General features: G+C 40.8%; 1 protein-coding gene across 3 annotated transcripts in view; it reads right to left on the reverse strand.

Annotated features, from left to right (window-relative positions):
* Window positions 1-477: 477 nt before the first annotated feature.
* Window positions 478-18,764, reverse strand: part of tspan9a (tetraspanin 9a) — a 232,399-nt gene continuing 214,112 nt past the window's right edge. For all 3 annotated transcript variants that reach the window (XM_034223340.1, XM_034223339.1, XM_034223338.1), the window contains 4 exons: window positions 12,670-12,771; window positions 12,244-12,375; window positions 10,774-10,857; window positions 478-6,043 (listed from right to left, as the gene is read on the reverse strand). In XM_034223340.1, coding sequence (XP_034079231.1) covers window positions 5,972-6,043; window positions 10,774-10,857; window positions 12,244-12,375; window positions 12,670-12,771 — 390 coding nt within the window. In that variant the 3' untranslated portion in view covers window positions 478-5,971. The remainder of the gene's footprint in view (window positions 6,044-10,773; window positions 10,858-12,243; window positions 12,376-12,669; window positions 12,772-18,764) is intronic.

Here is an 18,764-nt window from a genome sequence, read left to right on the forward strand (position 1 = left end):
AGCCTGAAAGACTCTGAAGAATTTGACCTCAATTATATTTCTCAAAACATTGTCCAACTAATATCTGGTGTTCTTCAGAAGGGACATTCACTAAGATCTTTTCAGCTAACTAAGTTTTAAAAAAGAACAAACAGTATGAAGCTACAGTCAGCCTGCAGCCGCATTAGTCATGCTGTTTCTCCATTTTAAGTGATGTCAAAACAGGATGACAAAGGCTGAAAAGCTTTGCTGCCTTGCATTTAAAAATATAGCGGGTTTACTCCGGGCAACACGACAGATTGGGAACAGATAACAGCAGAACAACCTGCAGAGATCAGCTCCACTGCAGGTTAACACGCTGAATAATGCAGAGTGGGGACAAACCCATCAAAATGAAAGCTTTCCAATTCAGGTTAATGGAATGATTTCCGCTTAGGATGAGGGGGAATAAAAGAAAAGTGAAATGCTGCTATCACAATTAGAACAAAAATATATATATCCACGGTTGATTGTTTACTTTATTTCAGTACATGTTACTCATACAAAATAATCTGTACAAAGGCTAAAATAGGTCATATTTTTGCATAGAAGTAACTGATGTAAAACAAAAAGCCAGGATGAAATGGCACAATAAACTCAACTCACTATCACACATGGGTCTGATAACAATTAGGTTAAAAAAGGGATAAAGCTTCGTACAAAAATACTCTGCAGCTCTCTCTATGCCGTAGAAACAAATTGGAGATGGTTCCTACTTTCATCATCTTCCTTTGTTCTTTAAAAAACAAACTCTGCTCCACGGGCTGACTACCATTAGCTCATCTCAGCGTCTTTAGGACAACAGTCCCATCAGGTCTAGTTATTCTATAAAAAAGAGGCCTTTGAAGGACACAATGCTACAATGTCTTTGAATACACCATGGAATCTGATGTGACGCCGTTTCACATTGCTCTTCATACCAAGTCCTGTCTTCAAATCGCCCCGAGAATTCAGCCTCAAACTCTTTTTAAACGCTGCCTAAATAATTGACAGCTACATAAAAAAGGGAACACATTATAAGCATCGAGTCATTAAACATGAAAAGCAATGAGCGTACTGTATGGCAGGATTTTGTGACACTCTTTTTCTTTATTTAAAAATAGTTGATTTAGAGAATAAAGAGAAGGTAGTCCACCTGGTATAGATATTTTCAGAGTGCTTTCACATGTAGCAGAAAACTCCACAGGACAAACTGGCAGGTATCAGATAGTGCCACCCAGCAGAACACAACATAAAACACACCATTTCCAGAGCATACATTTCCACTACTCAGATATTCAGCTCTAGCACGGGGAGGAAGGATTAGGAGGAGATTACAGAAATAATATGTCGATGTGGCAAAAAATAAATAAAATAGTTTCTGTCTCAAAATTCTTCACAGCAGACAAAACCCAATTACTGCGTGTGCATTCTTCCTTCACCAGCTCTGTGGCTTACTGGGGGTGCTTCCATGGATAAGAGGGAATACTTTATACTCTTTCCAAAAACACAGACAGAAACATGTCTTACTACAAGATGCAAATCAAATATGAAAACCATACACATATTGACATTGCTGCTGCACTTCAGAGGAAAGATATGACACATGAGAAAATGGATAACATAAGTGGAAAACATGTCTGTTGATGAGCGGAAAAGAGCACGGGTTGTTAGGCAATTCACAATGGAAATATAACTGTCAATGTAAATGTGATTACAAGTGTCAGAGTTAAAGTATAACAGTAAATTACATCAGTTGTAAAATTAGCATATTTACATCCGGGGCTGATATACGGTAGTGACATGGGCTCTGTGTTGTACAGTGTCATCTAATATATCATGCTCTAGAAATACAAAATAGGTCTTACACTGGCAGTTTTAAAGACATACTGCAGATTATACCAACCCGTCTAAATTTAATTAAACTAGGTCTTATTACAGAAAAGCCCTGCGACAAGCGTGCAGTACGTCTTTTGTGGGCTTCACACCCAATGCTAAATGCCAAATTTCCCGTCTTTATCAATTCTGACTTAATTGCTCTAACTGCCTGAAGAGATGTTAAGACAGAAAGGCGTTTTTTTGCACCTTGTAGAGGGACAGCGCAAAGACTAATCCTCTAAGAAACAAATGCTTAATGGTGTCATGTTCTTACAATGAGCGACGACGAACCTCTGTCATGAATGAAAAAAAATATAATAATAAAAGCCATTTAAAATGGACAACAACAGAAAATTCAACAGTATATTGTATAAAAACAGACATTTAAACAGTGTACAACAAATAACATCATTAAACAGCTTCTGTTACAATGGCATTCATCCCTGTACTCTAAAAACATGAAGGAACATTCTCTCGGACAAAAACCATGAAATGTAGTCGACAGCGGCAGAGCTGTGAGGGAGTTTAGATCACGGGCGAAGAAAATGTCAGCACAGTCAGATCAGTCTGGGGGGGGGGGGGGGGGGGGTACTGGCTGGGTCTCTGAAGTATGACGTCAGAGCTGGAGACAGACACTGGAGTTGTTTCATCCCCCTATTTTGTATCTCCTATTTTCTCTAAAAGCGGCGTCCATATCCATATTGGCTGCAGTTAGGCTAGGGTTACAATGATTTACAAAACTTGATATAGCTATTTTCTCCAATACCCCCCGCAGCGTGTAGGATGCAGCTGCCTCCAGGCGTCTAAAGAGCACAGCTGTATTTCCACAGTGTCCATACTGCCAGTTACTGTATATGTAGTGCCGGGTGTCTGCAGTAAATATGGGATGTGCAGAGAGTTTGTGGAGGCAGCCAAGCCGAGGCGATGTGACCACTCGTGCCTGCGCTGTACATCAGCAGCTGTCATGTTCCCCCCGTGGACACAACAAGAAGAGGCGAAGCATATGGGGGATGGCAGTGAATCACAGCCAGCAGGGTCGCTGCACATGGCGGCCCAAATATGTTGCCTTCTGATGCACAAACCTCCTACTGAAACGGTGTCTCTCAGATTAAGTCATTATCAAGAAAATAAAGAAATACCTGTTCAGAAGGACTTCAGGTGATGCTCTAGTCTTGAGGCAAACAGGCTGCTCAACTGGAATAACTGTTGGTGGGTAATGCTGTGTCACCTGGTAGCTCATGTTTCCAAGGCTTTATCCAAAGCAACAACAGTTACAATTGATACTGCAGTCACATGTGGTCCCAATGATTTCCCTACTCCATTTCAAACAGCAGCAAACAAATGATCCTCTTATTTCAGAGCAATGGGGAGGTCTTCCTGTGCTAAAGCCTGAAAAGGCTGTGTCCAAACAGAACACTCCCTGTCTGATATATTGTGCACATATTTTAATTCCGAGTATGAAATATATTTGCACCACAAAGTGCCCTCCAAAATGACTACACTGGATTTAATCTAATTAGTCAACCCCAACAGCTGCTCCAAAAAGTGTTTATGAGAATATGACAATGTCACATTAGCTTGACATGTCACTGACTGAAGGCAACAGTCAGTTATAATATGAACACAATCTGTCCTGTCCAATTTCGTTTTAGTCAATTGAATGGAGAGAGAAAATAGCTCTGGATTTGGCTTTGAGCACATTTTACAACTTTTACACCCTTATGATTTAAGTAAGGGCTTTAAAAGTTTTTGCACTGGGTACTTAATTTATTCAAAAGAATAAATATCCGCTGTTTTACAGACATCTCTTTCCCAATGAATGTCACTGGGAAAAAGTGTGTTCGGCCCCAATGACCCACAGACTGAAGTTGTGTTACCATGCAACATTTAGCCACTAAACAAATCTTTGCTTCGCATCCTGGTGCACTTTCCGGGCTTGTGCGTGATACCAGGAACCTGAAATCAAAGTATCTAAATGGAATTCAGCCACGTTTAATTTGTATTAGTTACACCTATGCTTTTTTTACCTCCGAATTTCTTCTGTAAAAAAGCCTATTCAATCTGATTATCAGCCTCAAGAACATGAGCAGTCACACCGTTTAACTCCTAGATTATCCAGATGTACTGTAAACGGCTGGTTCAACTTTAACCTGTTGCTGTAGAAGGATATAGTTTAGCACTCAATTGCTGTTGAATAAATAGGTAGCTATCCTAGTTAACATTCTTGCCACATTGTTGAAATTGTTTTATAACTGATAGCAACCATTCATAACCAAATGAAGCCTAAAAACCTAAAATGATCCGTTAACAATTAAGTATTTTACACACACTCATAAAATGTTTGACGCTTAAAGCAGATAAGCTTGAAGGGCCTTTTCTCTAAGTCACCGCAGGAGATGAAGTATTTTCAGTCTTTAAGAAGCCGGCTGATGTTCAGGCCTCCTGCAGCGAATCAGCGGTAAACAGACACATCGAGCATGTTGCACCTATCTTTCTTAGCTTTGATCCTCCTACACTCCCTCAACTGTGGCTGCAGGAAACAGAAGCTAACGTGAAATCAAGGAGGTTCTGAACCAAAGCAACTGCGTGATGAGCTGGAATGTCAGCAGAGAAATTGTGTGTGCACTTATGGAGCATAGAGATCATTGTTTCTGACATGTGGGGAGAAAATTGGGGTGAAAAATAAAATAATTGAGGCAATGGGGGATTTGACAGCCAAAGAGAGAGGGAGAGTGAGCAGGGCAGAGCAAATGGATGAAATCGCAAAAAAATATAGGAGAGAGGGTCTCTAGCCGCCTGCGCTAACACAATTGATGGTAGCAGGGAGACAACATGTCTGCTACACTTTTGCCCCTGGTGCCCTTGATTTGCTGTGTGTTTCTATGTGCCGGGTTTTTTTTTTTTCCTCTGCAAATTGAACAATGTGATAAAGCTCATTCCCACACACACACACACACACACACACACACACCACACACACACACACACACACACACACACACACACACACACACACACCAACACACACACACCACACACACACACACACACACACACACACACACACACACACACACACACACACACACACACACACACACACACACACACACCGTGTGTGTTTTCTCCAAGGGGAAACTACATCAACCAGATCTATACACTTGACAGTGTAGAGCCCTAATAAACAGTCATTTTACACCATTTGTATCGACTCATAGGAAATGGGACTACTTTCGCTGTGTGGCAGCGTAAAGTGTGTGTTCGTAGAAAAATGTGTGCATTACAATGTATTATTCAGGGGATACTGTAGAAGTTGGTGCATAAATAACCCACTGAGGATTTCACGCTTACACACGACTTTCTTCAATCAAGCTCCATTTACCCAAACTCTCTATAGCCAAATGAAAAAAATATGAATAATGGATAACATTAAACATCGTCCCCACACGTCTATGCCCCTCCACAGCAGCGTCACGTCAAACTGAACCCCACACACACACATCTGAGAGCTGATTGCACTGATCTGTTCAACACTTCCACAGGAGAATCCATGACATACAAAAAAAGAAGACATTTTGACAACTCCGTTAAATCAGTAAAGTAGAAAACTAGCATGCCATGTTGGAACTTTTTCTCATTTACAAGTGAAAACGGGGCTTGACTTTTATCAACATGAGGAAACTCCACAAGAGGCAGAGGGTATCATCAGTTTCATATGTTGTCTTTGCCACGGGGCGTTAGGGCATTTGTAAAGTCTTCATTGTCTCAAAGTCCATCCTTCCTTCCAGCAAAATGTTAGTCCAAGCAAAAAAAAGAAATGAAAAGTACTCAAGAGGAGTGACAACCAATGGGATACTCTTCCTTGCCAAACGTAGGTGTCCCTTCTCCTCCAGTTGTGTTACTCTTTGGCAAAATGGATGGTGAGGAGAATGTAGAGGGGACACAGCTGGAATCTGTACAGAAGGTCTGGTAAGGGGGGGGGGGGGCAAAGAATGCTCTAAAGAGGTTGTAAAGTGAGGGGGGCAGGGGTGTTTAATTCAGAGTCTTATCCCACCAGGCAGTGGGGCTCCTCTCCATTGGGTGCCTTCCCCGAAGGCTAAGCATCGTACTTCTTCCCCGTTCTGTGGATGTGGTGGAACAGCGTCATGGAGAACGCCATGCCCAGGAGCTGTGGAGGAGACGAGAAGAAGATATTGAATTTGTGTCTGCATGTATACATATATACATATATATGTGTGTGTGTGTGTACGTATATATATATATATACGTGTATATATATGTGTCTCTGTGTGCTCTTTTTGATGTTGTTGCCGTTGGCCGCACTATAAATCCTGTAGTGAAGCAGAGGCACATGTTTCGTTCACTCTCTTTTTTCCCCCCTTCCAACGATAGCTCTGGAATCTTTGTGATGGAGAAAATGTAAAGCGTGCACAAGCATTAAGTCAATGAAGTAAATTGAGATGCCACTGAATCAAAGTAGCCTGCTATCTCTTTGAAGTTTCCATTACCCCTGATACTTCTACATCAAACACAGTCACAAGGCTGATCCTAAAACCATTATCTGGCAAAGTTGTGATGGCAGGGAAACGGCAGAGTACTGTGCATAGTCTTTGCTAAAAACGCAACGTGGACTTTCTGCAAACAGAATGCACTGGGGATTCCTGCGGGATGTGATTAGCCTGGGAGAGCTGCCGATTCTCCTCCTTTAGTTTCAGTCAAAGCCTAATTCGTAGGGCTGCTTCATAGGAAATGCTACCTTAAGCCGCTGCCAATCAAACACGAAGGGCCGTATGAGGTAAACATCCAGCTTAGAGGGAGTTTGGACCAATGAAAAACAAACCCAATTATTTACATGTGGCTCATCTGTGCAGCTCCGACATCCACTGAGGGGTTTTTGCTGTCTGCTTCATTCAGTCTGAGTGAGACAGCATGACATTCGCTCCTGCAGGACTCTTCAAAAGCTCCATCAGCAGCCTCTGTTTAAGAATATTTAACTACCGTAAAGATTTCTGCAATCATTGTGGATGAAGTTATAGGCTTTTACCAAAGTCTGTCATATATGCTGCTGGGCTAAATCATTCATGAGCCAGGTCTCCTTGCCTCAGGCTATTATGTAACATTGCAGACATGGGCATTAGCTTTTTATGATGTTCATCTCCATCATGTCCTCCAACTTGTCTTCGGGGCTGCAAATCTGACAGCTAAAGGTCTGCTTTTTGGCTCTCCCACGTCTCACCGGTCTCAGTGTGAGGAGAGCGTGTGTGTGTGTGTGTACAGAGAGGATAAGGCATCATTCAAATTAATGTCAGCCTAGTCGGCGCTGTGGGATTAAATTCTGCGTGAAGACGAAAGCAAATATTTGCCACTGTTCTGCATGTGCTTACTGTATGTGCGAATATGTGTGTGTGTGTTTGTGTGTTTGCAGAATAATGAATAGACATGGAAGAGAAAGTGTCAGACAGAAATAAGAAAGTCGGTGAGTGTGTGAGCAGGAGAGGAAAGTGTGAACTTCACATGAATGAATAGAGGGCTGAAGTTTGCTGATACACTGTGCATAATGTGACATTTTGCAGGGATGTACTTGAACAGAAGCTCAAGAACCATAATAAGGAATAATTGTGAGGATTATCACAAAACTTAACACACATTTTACATCGAGGACATCTTGTTCTGAATGAATCACCGATTCAAGGATTAGCAAACTCAAGTGTGAGGGCAGGGAAAGTAAAGCAGGAGCACATCTTGAAAGCATGACATGAGAAAGGAAAGGCAAAGTGCAGGGGATGAATCATGGCAATAACATTCATTTAAAGTTCAGCCCACCCAATTTTTTAAAATAAAGTTTGTGAGCTTGGCTAATGCTGAAACAGTAATGCTGAAATACGAAAAGGACAAATGGAAGCAGACTGAACTAATAAATCATGTCTACACAAAGCATGAGACTTAAGCGTCACTCAAGCAGATGAAAACATGTGTGCATAAAACCACTTAGGATAAAGATTCATTTAAGGATGCCTCAAAGATCAAAGGGTTTTCCCTTGCAGCATCGTAAGGAACTCCTTATGATGACATTACGAAACTTACTTTTTACTACGTTTTCGCCTATTGCTACATATTATATTTTCTATCCAATTTCACTTTTTTGTTTTATATTTGCTGTCCATATTGTTTAAGCTAGCATCAGTGACATAACGCTGTCAAGTCAGAGTAAAGGATGATGATGTGAGTGAATTGTATCCATGGTAAGAGAAGTACATATATTATGACAATAACTACTGTGAAAGCCTGAGGCTAAACACTTAGGCAAGGAGACAACATGATAGGCTTTATGCAGTGCTCTTAATTAAACTCTTGAGCTAAGGGTAAGGGCAATATTGACTTAAAGTGCACCTATCATGCAATTTTTAGGCAATAGCATAGGTCTCAGATATATAAAAAACATGTCTATGAAGTGTTTTGCTCAAAATACCAAACAGATCACACATTCTAGCCATGCCTCATATTCCTCTATTTCACTTCCTGTTTCAAAAGTGCTGATTTTGGAAATAAAGCTTTACAAAAAAAAAAGAATTGCCGTGGGTGTAAAGCCAGCATACATTTCCGATATTACGTCATATCGGACGCAAATCTGGATCAGCTCTGTTGTAGCCCCGTTTTTATTTGGGTACGGAGGAAAAGAGAGAGGGTTTTATTTTCTGACGCTGCGTGAGTTCCCTGACACACCGGGGACTAGGGGTGTAACGGTATCCGTATTCGTCCCGTACCGTCACGGTTCAGACGTCACAGTTCGGCACACGCAGTCACACGATGAATACGCCTTTTTTTTACGAGTGGGAAAAAAGTCTGTCATTCAGGGCAGTATCCACTACACTATTTATAATCCAGGGGGCGGTATTGCGCCTAAAAGCTGTTTGCCAGCCGCACTTAAACAACAAATGAAGAACAAGAAGAAACACAACAACAAAACGAACAAAATACAAGAAGAAGAAAAGTTAGATTTCAGATAACACACAGGAGCTAGAACCCACCTGCTTCTTTTAAATCAGCTGTGTGGGAACATTTCGGGTTCCCTGTGGACTACAATAACGATTAAGTATGCGAGTGGTGGATCGGACGAGTGGTGGATCGGACGAGGACGGTGTGTCGGCGTTGTTCGATAGCGGTGCGGTATGCTAATGAGAACACATGCCAAACATGCTAAATCATATCAGAAGGCATCACCCAGATTTGCCAATGACTCTTTTTAGTTTTACAGCTTGATGAAACCTTTTTGTTTGACATCAACCATTATAGATAATATGGCCATCTGAGTGTGTGTGGTACTGTTTGTGGTTTGTTTTTAACTGTTTAATACAGTTAATTATTACAAATGTTCCTTATTTTTAAACTGAAACTTGCACTACTGTTCAAACATAAATAACAACAAACCTGGAATTATGCATTTGGGACTTTTTTTTGCTTTTTCTTGTTGTACCAAACCGTGACCCCCAAACCGAGGTACGAACCGAACCGTGAATTCAGTGAACCGTTACACCCCTACCGGGGACACATCTTTATGTATAAAATACATCAAAAAGTGCATTTTGCATGACACACTTGATTTGTATCACGTTCATCATCTTTGGCAATAGTTAAAAGGCAGAGCAGATTTCCTGGAAATGTGGTAAAACTTACTGCATTCGAATGCACAGTTGACAAGTGAGCATTAAATTACATTTTGGCGTGTTGCTTTAAAGGTTGCAAGGACAGCAGGTTGAAGTCCCACAAACAAGAGAGCTTCTGTTTGTATGAGATAGAGCTGAATGTGTGAAATCTAAAAAATATAAGGCTAAATATAGCCAACAATGTAAGGTAGATTCAAGAAAAGATTACATGCACCTGGGGAATAAGTGTAAAACAGATGGCTTCTGTTAGAAAGGATGTGAAGACATTTACTTAAGGCGCCGCAAACTAAAGAAAAGACCTGTACGCCCATCAATGCATCCATCTATTGTGGGGTTGGAGAACATCCAGGTTTGCATTACCCTGCTAGTCATATAGACAGACAGCATCCAGGTGGCTGTTTCCGGACCCGAACCCAAGACAAACAGATCTTTCAACTTCAACTCAAACTTCACGACTCTCCCGGGGCTTTATTTCTCCATTTCATAAAATCACAGAAACACAAGAGAAGGAGAGAGACTGGAGGAATATTACAGACACTGGAGTTCCTGATGTGTTCTGAAATCAGTCAGAGTCTAAGTTGTGACACAAACTGTGCACACACACTTTCTTTACACACAGAGTTGTCACATTTGATCTAGCTAATGTCTGTACAGTTACTTTGCCAGTCTGGACCAAAAAAGCACAAAATGCAAAATACTCCAGGAGTCACATTTTTGCATACGCAAGGGGAAAGTAGACTTTGCTTTGTTCACTTAGCAGACACTTTTAGGACAAAATCTCCAAGTAAGTGGAGAATGAACTGCAAAGGCAGTGAAAAGCTCACCGTTCAGGATATAAAACAGATTTTAGGACAAAAAGAGAAGTGATATCTTAGAAGGAATATCTATCACTCTTCCCTACTATGCCTTTAATCTGTGACTCTATACCTGGTTCTCCATATTCAGTATCTATGTCCTATCTTCGAATGGTTGCTCCAGCCTGCATGGCACAAAGCCAGGTAGCTTTGATTCTCTCAGACAAGACCAGAATGCAGAAGACAGTATGGGTGCCCAGCATGCACCCTGAGCAAAGACCTCATAATTCTCAAAGGCAGATGGTGGCAAAAAAGTCCACTGGATGCACAATGTTTTTTTTTAGACATGTGGTTACCAGACAGATAGAGACAAACACATACAACCAGATATATAAATAAATGGAAGTGAAGCTAAACAAAATGGAGGAGAAAATAACTACCTGCACGACCAAGATGACCATGCCTATGGTTCCCAGCATGTGCTTGTTATCATCCAGCCATTCCTCCACTTTCTCGAAACAGCCCTGAAATGGAATAAATCTTGTTAAAAAAAACACTCAATAGATATGAATTTCCTGTGTGACAGAGGAATCATACTTCAGATGCAGCATGTTTGGTCACCTAGAAAAACCCAACCACCTATGACCATTTTTTTCACATAAAATGTATCTCTATATGAGATACAGCCTCGGATGAATGAACTACCATGTGAGGTGTTACAACAGGTGAATTACCCATGAGGGATGACTTTTATATGCAGACTTATGGGGCACATGTGCACTTACTTAAAAAATATACGGACCTGGGTTCATTCGCAGGTCACCCACTAGCAGGGAGGTGGGGTGAAGGACTTAATGTTGGGTTCAGCTGCAAAGTGGTGCCCTTTCTGGAGTGTGGGTGCTGAGGCAGCATATGAGTCTTAACTGTGTAGTGTGTGGCCGTCTCCTCTGGGCAGGATTAAACACAGCCTCTTAGTGCTGTGCTTTCCCAGTGGGGCAGCTCAATGTCTGCCTGTTCTCATTTTGGCAATTATATTACACTTTTTAATCCCCTACTTTGGACCTGCTAACAAACCAAAAGCCAAACCAATGGGAGATTAGACATGTAATGGGGGGAGATTGATGAACAATGTGTAAGAAGCTGAAAAAAGGACCTGTTCTCTCATACATAATGGAAACAAATCCGATGAGTAGAATTAAGCAATAAGACAAAAAGTATAATTCTACTTTAGATACACAGTGTTATAAAATGTTTATGATTTTGATCATCTCTGTCAAATGGATGTGGCTGATGATTCCACTTTGTTATATCGATGGACAGATTATGACAGAATGGGTCCCTGAACGGAGACATGTACAAGGTTTCAAGACCAATTGGGCACAAAACGACTGTTAACTTTAGGTTGTTTTATGTCTCTTTGAGAATCATTTGTGAGTCCTTATGGTTGTATCAAATTTCTTTGTGGTTGTTTCAAGTGTCTATGATGTCGTTTTGTGTCTTTTGGTAGTCATGAAGCATCGCTTTGTGGCCATTTTGCATCTCTTTGTAGTCCTTTTGTTTCTCTCTGTACTCCTTTTTCATCTCTTTGCAGTTAGTAAGAGTCTCTTTGTAGTTGTTTAATGACTTTACGACAATAAATGTTTACAGTCACATCAAACAGAAGCTCTGCCTCAGGGGCCCCGCGACCAGTTGGGCCCATCTGCCCAAGAAGAGTTCTTTAATAGTATCATAGTTTTATCAAGACCAAGAATGAATCTGTGTATTTTTCAAAACAGTATTCAGCGTTGATCCTGGCTACATTTCTGTATTTATTCAAGATACAAAGCGGAATCTCTTTTGGTTTAAATGTCTGAATTCTGTTCACAAAAACCTTTATGCAATACTATTAATCAGAGCTTATGGTAACTCACCCTGTTCCAGAACATGTTTGTGGAGTTTTGCCCACAGTTCTGGTAATGCTCCTGGCAGCAGCGGTCAGGAACCACCTTCTCCTTCAGGGCCTCGTGCCAGTCGCTGTATGCTATCACACCACAGCACTTCCACTGAGAATGCCACACACACATCGGACACAAAATGAGTTAATGCTGTCAGTCCGTGGGGACTTCAAACTAACTTTAATGCCACAACTTTTGTAATTATTCCATTTGCTTAAGAGGACTGCAATAATAGAGCGACGCATACTTCAACAGCTAGTTTGGACCTTTAGTGCTGCATTAAAGCCAAGCCAGGAAATACATTAGCTTGAATATTTGCATTTATGTATTACCATCAGTGTTACGATTGCACATTCATGCTAATGTTTCTAATATGTAAAGCACGGTGAGTGGTCTGCCTACCTCTGCCTGGATGATGTTCCAGGCATTTCGCAGGCCGATGTTGTTCTCTGAGTTGTAGAGAGCCAGACCGTCCTTCAGATCCTGCTTGGCGTTCTCACTCACCTGGAAAAGAAAAAAAACATCAACCTTAGTTAGAGACCATGGTTTGAAGGGTTTCTTTGAAGAAGTGTTAAACAAACTATGGCATCTATTATAGTCTAAGATGAAGCAGCTTGAGTGTTTGTTATAGCGCTTTCATGTTAAATGTCTTTCTCACAGATGTATACAATAGCGATGGTAGCAAAGTGCTTTTAAGTGTTTTTCAAGGATTGATGGTGGATTTGTTCTTCATGAACACGATGAAAAAGGTACAATAGCAGGGTTTGACAGTTACTAGAATGTGAAGAAAGAAAATACCACTTAATACCAACAAATTAGTGGAAAACGACAGCAGCTCTGTGACAGGTAACTTTTTTCTTGTCATCTGAAAATAACCCGGCTAAGGTGTCTCGGACTTATGCACAACTACACTGAACAAAAAAATAAATGCAACACTTTTGTTTTTGCTCCCATTTTTCATGAGATGAACTCAAAGATCTAAAACATTTTCTATATACACAAAATAACCATTTCTCTCAAATATTGTTCACAAATCTGAAAAAATCTGTGATAGTGAGCACTTCTCCTTTGCCGAGATAATCCATCCCACCTCACAGGTGTGGCATATCAAGATGCTGATTAGACAGCATGATTATTGCACAGGTGTGCCTTAGGCTGGCCACAATAAAAGGCCACTCTGAAACGTGCAGTTTTGCTTTATTGGGGGGGTCCGAAAACCAGTCAGTATCTGGTGTGAGTGGTAGGGGTAGGGTTAGGGTAATGTTGTGAATCGAGTGGCCCATGGTGGTGGTGGGGTTATGGTATGGGCAGGCGTATGTTATGGACGACGAACACAGGCCACTCGATTCACAACATTACCCTAACCCTAACCCTCACACCAGATACTGACTGGTTTCGGACCCCCCCAGACCCCCCCCAATAAAGCAAAACTGCACGTTTCAGAGTGGCCTTTTATTGTGGCCATTCTAAGGCACACCTGTGCAATAATCATGCTGTCTAATCAGCATCTTGATATGCCACACCTGTGAGGTGGGATGGATTATCTCGGCAAAGGAGAAGTGCTCACTATCACAGATCTTTTCAGATTTGTGAACAATATTTGAGAGAAATGGTTATTTTGTGTATATAGAAAATGTTTTAGATCTTTGAGTTCATCTCATGAAAAATGGGAGCAAAAACAAAAGTGTTGCGTTTATATTTTTGTTCAGTGTACTTTAGTTCTGACATGTCATGTGTTGCTTCGCTAAACACACTTTGTTTTAACATGCCCTTCAGCAGCAAATCATTTTCATCTTGACTGAACAGCAACAATATGCTCAGGGTGGTGCCATGTCTGATGGAGATTAATATCTCATCGGAAGTGTTAATGAGGTACAAAATCAGAGCTTTAGTTCCCCTGCAGTTCGCTCCGCCCGTGGGGATTTGCTAACTGCCAGGACAGATTGAGAGTCTCTTCAGATACTGGATAATTACTACTGGAAAAATTACATGCGTTGCCAGAACATTGCTGTACATCTTCAGAAGTTATATTGCAATAAAAAGAACACATTTGCTTTAATAGTAGAAGCTTAAGGCCTCAGACTGGTTAAGAATCTGGTATAATAAGAGAAGCTTATTCACGTCGGTGGTAATGATGTTCGTTTACGCCAATCAGAATGCACCAAACTTAATGTGGAGTCAGTGTGTAGTTATGCTAAAACAATGTCGGACACCGTAATCTTCTCTGGTCCCCTCCCCAATCGGATCAATGACGACATGTATAGCCGCATGTCATCATTTCAGCGCTGGTTGTCTTGGTGGTGCCCAGCAAACAATGTGGGCTTCATAAATAATTGGACAGCCTTCTGGGGAAAACCTGGTCTGATTAAGAGAGACGGCATTCATTGTGGACGTAATCCATGACAAAGTGGAGTTGAGACCAGGAGGCGGAGTCGCAGCCTTACACGCTTCTCTGCGCTCTCTCCTAGGCAGTCATCCATGGGAATCCCGAACCCAATAAAATACCCAATATTAACGGTGTGTGTGTCTGCCCAAGGACAATTTAAGGTAAAACCTAATAGAGGTGTCATACATAATAACCTAATGAAAGTAAATGTAACAACTACTACAGTGCAACAAAACAGGAAGATTAAATGTGGTCTCTTAAACATAAGATCTCTAGCATCTAAAGCAATATTGGTAAATTATTTAATATCAGATTATAATATTGATATATGCTGTCTCACTGAAACTTGGTTGAGACATGAAGAATATGTCAGCATAAATGAGGCCACTCCACCCAGCCATATCAATACTCATATTGCCCGAGGCACGGGCCGAGGAGGTGGAGTTGCAGCAATTTTTGACTCAAGTTTACTTATCAATACTAAACCAAAATTAAATGATAACTCCTTTGAAAGCCTCGTTTTTAGTCTTACGCATCCGACCTGGAAAACTTTGCAGCCAATCTTATTTGTCAGTGTACCGTGCACCAGGTCCTTATTCAGAATTCTTATCTGAATTCTCTGAGTTTTTATCAACTTTGGTTCTTAAAACAGATAAAGTAATTATCGTAGGTGACTTTAATATTCATGTTGACGATGATAAAAATAGCCTTACTGTTGCATTTAACTCTATATTAGATTCTGTTGGTTTCTGTCAGAGTGTAAATAAACCAACCCACTGCTATAATCACACTCTCGACCTTGTTCTGACTTATGGTATTGAAATTGAGCAACTATTAGTCGAACCGCATAATCCTGCTTTATCCGACCATTTCTTAGTAACTTTTGAAGTACTGTTACTAGACTACAAAGCATTAGTCAAAAGCTCCTGCAGCAGAAACCTAACTATTAGTGCTATAGCCACATTTAAGGAAGTGATTCCACCAATACTTAACTCGATAGCATGTCTGCATGTAAGGGAGGAAACTTATACAAAATGTACACCACCCCAAATTGATCATGTTGATAGTGCTTGTGAAGCTGACCGTTGAGCGGCCCAGACCAAGCAAGGAGGCAGAGGCAGAACGTCCAAAAATATAACCCGACGTGGGCATTTATTAAAATCCTGGGCACAAAGTTCACAGCCTCAATCTTGCTGTTCTCCTTCCACCTATCCTGCAGCCACAAAGATCTCAAAAACACTACCAGCCTCCCAACAGACAGGGAAACAGAGCCTAAATACACACACTAATCAGCACAACAAGACACAGGTGAGGGGGGGAGGAGACAAGACACCAGGTGCACACAATTACCCGGTCCATAGTGACGAAGTTACCTTCGTCACAGTGCTACAGATGCGCTGTGAATAAAATTAGACTCTGTTGCTCCTTTGAAAAAGAAGAAAATAAAACAACATAGACTAGCTCCATGGCATAATGCCGAAACCCACAAAATAAAGCAAAAGTCGAGACGATTTGAAAGGATATGGCGTTCCACTAAACTTGAAGAATCTCGTTTAATTTGGCATATTACTCTCAATGAATATAAGAAAGCACTGCGTAAAGCGAGAGCAGCCTACTACTCTTCATTAATAGATGAGAATAAGAATAATACAAGATTTCTTTTCAGCACTGTAGCCAGGCTGACAGAGAGCCACAGCTCGATTGAGCCTTCTATTCCCATAGCACTCAGTAGTAATGATTTGATGTGCTTTTTTAACGATAAAATTGTTACTCTTAGAAACAAAATTAATGACCTCTTGCCTTTGACCAGTATAGTGTTATCAACAGCTCCCGGAAACGTAAGTTCTAATATTACACTAGATAGTAAACTAGAATGCTTTTCAGCCATTAACGTTGAACAATTAAATTCAATGATTCTCTCTTCTAAACCATCAACGTGTATGTTAGACCCAATTCCAACTAAGCTGTTGAAGGAAGTTTTTCCATTAATTAGCACTTCTTTATTAAATATTATGAATATGTCTTTATTATCAGGCTATGTTCCACAATCATTCAAAGTAGCAGTGATAAAACCGCTTCTTAAAAAGCACAACCTCGATCCAGAGGTTTTAGCCAAAAGACCTATTTCTAATCATCCGTTCCTCTCAAAAATTCTTGAGAAAGCGGTCGCAAAACAGCTGTGTGATTACTTAAAAAACAATGATTTATTTGAAGATTTTCAGTCTGGCTTTAGAACACATCATAGCACAGAGACAGCTCTGGTTAAAGTCACAAATTACATTCTAATAGCATCAGACAAGGGACTTGTCTCTATTCTTGTTTTGCTTGATCTCAGTGCTGCATTTGATACTATCGACCATGATATCCTATTGCAAAGACTAGAGTACTTAGTTGGCATACAGGGAACTGCTTTAGGCTGGTTTAGGTCCTATCTATCTGAACGCTCTCAGTTTGTACGTGTCAACGATTAATCTTCCACGCAAACCAAAGTTAGCCATGGAGTGCCACAGGGCTCAGTGCTCGGACCTATTTTGTTCACATTATATATGCTTCCGTTAGGCAATATTATAAGGAATCATTCTGTAAACTTTCATTGTTATGCGGATGATACTCAACTATATTTATCAATCAAGCCTGATGAAATTAATCATCTAAATAAAATTCAAGACTGCTTCAAGGACTTAAAAACGTGGATGACCTTACATTTTTTTATGTTAAACACGACCAAAACTGAAGTTATTGTACTTGGCCCGAATAATCTACGAAACAAATTATCTAAAGATATACTAACTATGGATGGCATTAATTTGGCCTCCAGTGAGACTTTAAGGAATCTTGTTGTTATATTTGATCAGGATTTATCCTTTAACGCCCACATAAAATCAATTTCAAGGACCGCCTACTTCCATCTACGTAACATTGCAAAAATTAGGCATATCTTGCCTCAAAACGATGCAGAGAAACTAGTCCATGCATTTGTTACTTCAAGGCTGGATTATTGTAACTCCTTATTATCAGGGTGTACCAAGAAGTCAGTCAAGTCGCCAGCTGATTCAAAATGCTGCAGCTCGTGTACTAACCAGAGTTAGGAAAAGGGACCACATTACTCCTGTTCTGGCTGCCTTACACTGGCTCCCTATAGAACACAGGATAGAATTTAAAATTCTTCTTCTCGCCTACAAAGCCCTTAATGTACAGGCGCCATCTTACCTTAAAGAACTCATTATACCCTACTGTCCTACTAGGGCATTGCGTTCCAAGAATGCAGGGTTGTTGGTTGTTCCTAGAGTCTCTAAAAGTACAATGGGAGCCAGAGCCTTTTCTTATCAAGCTCTACATTTGTGGAATCAGCTTCCAGTTTGTGTTCGGGCGGCAGACACCCTATCCGTTTTTAAGAGTGCGCTTAAGACCTTCCTTTTTGATAAAGCTTATAGTTAGGGCTGATTAGATTCAGCCCCTAGTTTAGCTGATATAGGCTTAGTTTGTCGGGGGACATCTTACTTCTTCCTTCTCTCTGTCTATACTTGTGTACTCTCATGTTCCGATTAACCCAGATTCCCCAAATTTCTTTCTTTTTGGTGTCTATATACACTGGGATCCGGAGTCATGGATGATCCTGCTGTCCTGTGTCCTGGATCGCGAGCCCTGGATCTTGAGTCGTGGCTGTGGTCCTGGATCATAGGTCCTGGATGGATATCCTTGTGGATTCATCTTCCTATTATACACACATGCATTTCCAAACATTTGGACTACCTATGTTGCAAATGTATTATCTTTTCAATTTACACACGGCATCAATTGCACGTCTGTCCGTTCTGGGAGAGGGATCCCTCCTCTGTTGCTCTCCCTGAGGTTTCTCCCATTTTTCCCTTTAAACTGTGGGTTTTCTCCGGAAGTTTTTCCTTGTACGATGTGAGGGTCTAAGGACAGAGGGTGTCGTATTGTCATACTGATACTCTGTACAAACTGTGAAGACCACTGAGACAAATGTAACATTTGTGATATTGGGCTATATAAATAAACATTGATTGATTGATTGATTGATTGATTGATTGAAGCTGTATCACGGCTGTCACAGCCCAACACAACAAGGTGTTTTGAGCTTTTCCTT

This window comes from Gymnodraco acuticeps, unplaced genomic scaffold (assembly GCF_902827175.1).
Source record: "Gymnodraco acuticeps unplaced genomic scaffold, fGymAcu1.1, whole genome shotgun sequence".
Taxonomy (NCBI): Eukaryota; Metazoa; Chordata; class Actinopteri; order Perciformes; family Bathydraconidae; genus Gymnodraco; species Gymnodraco acuticeps.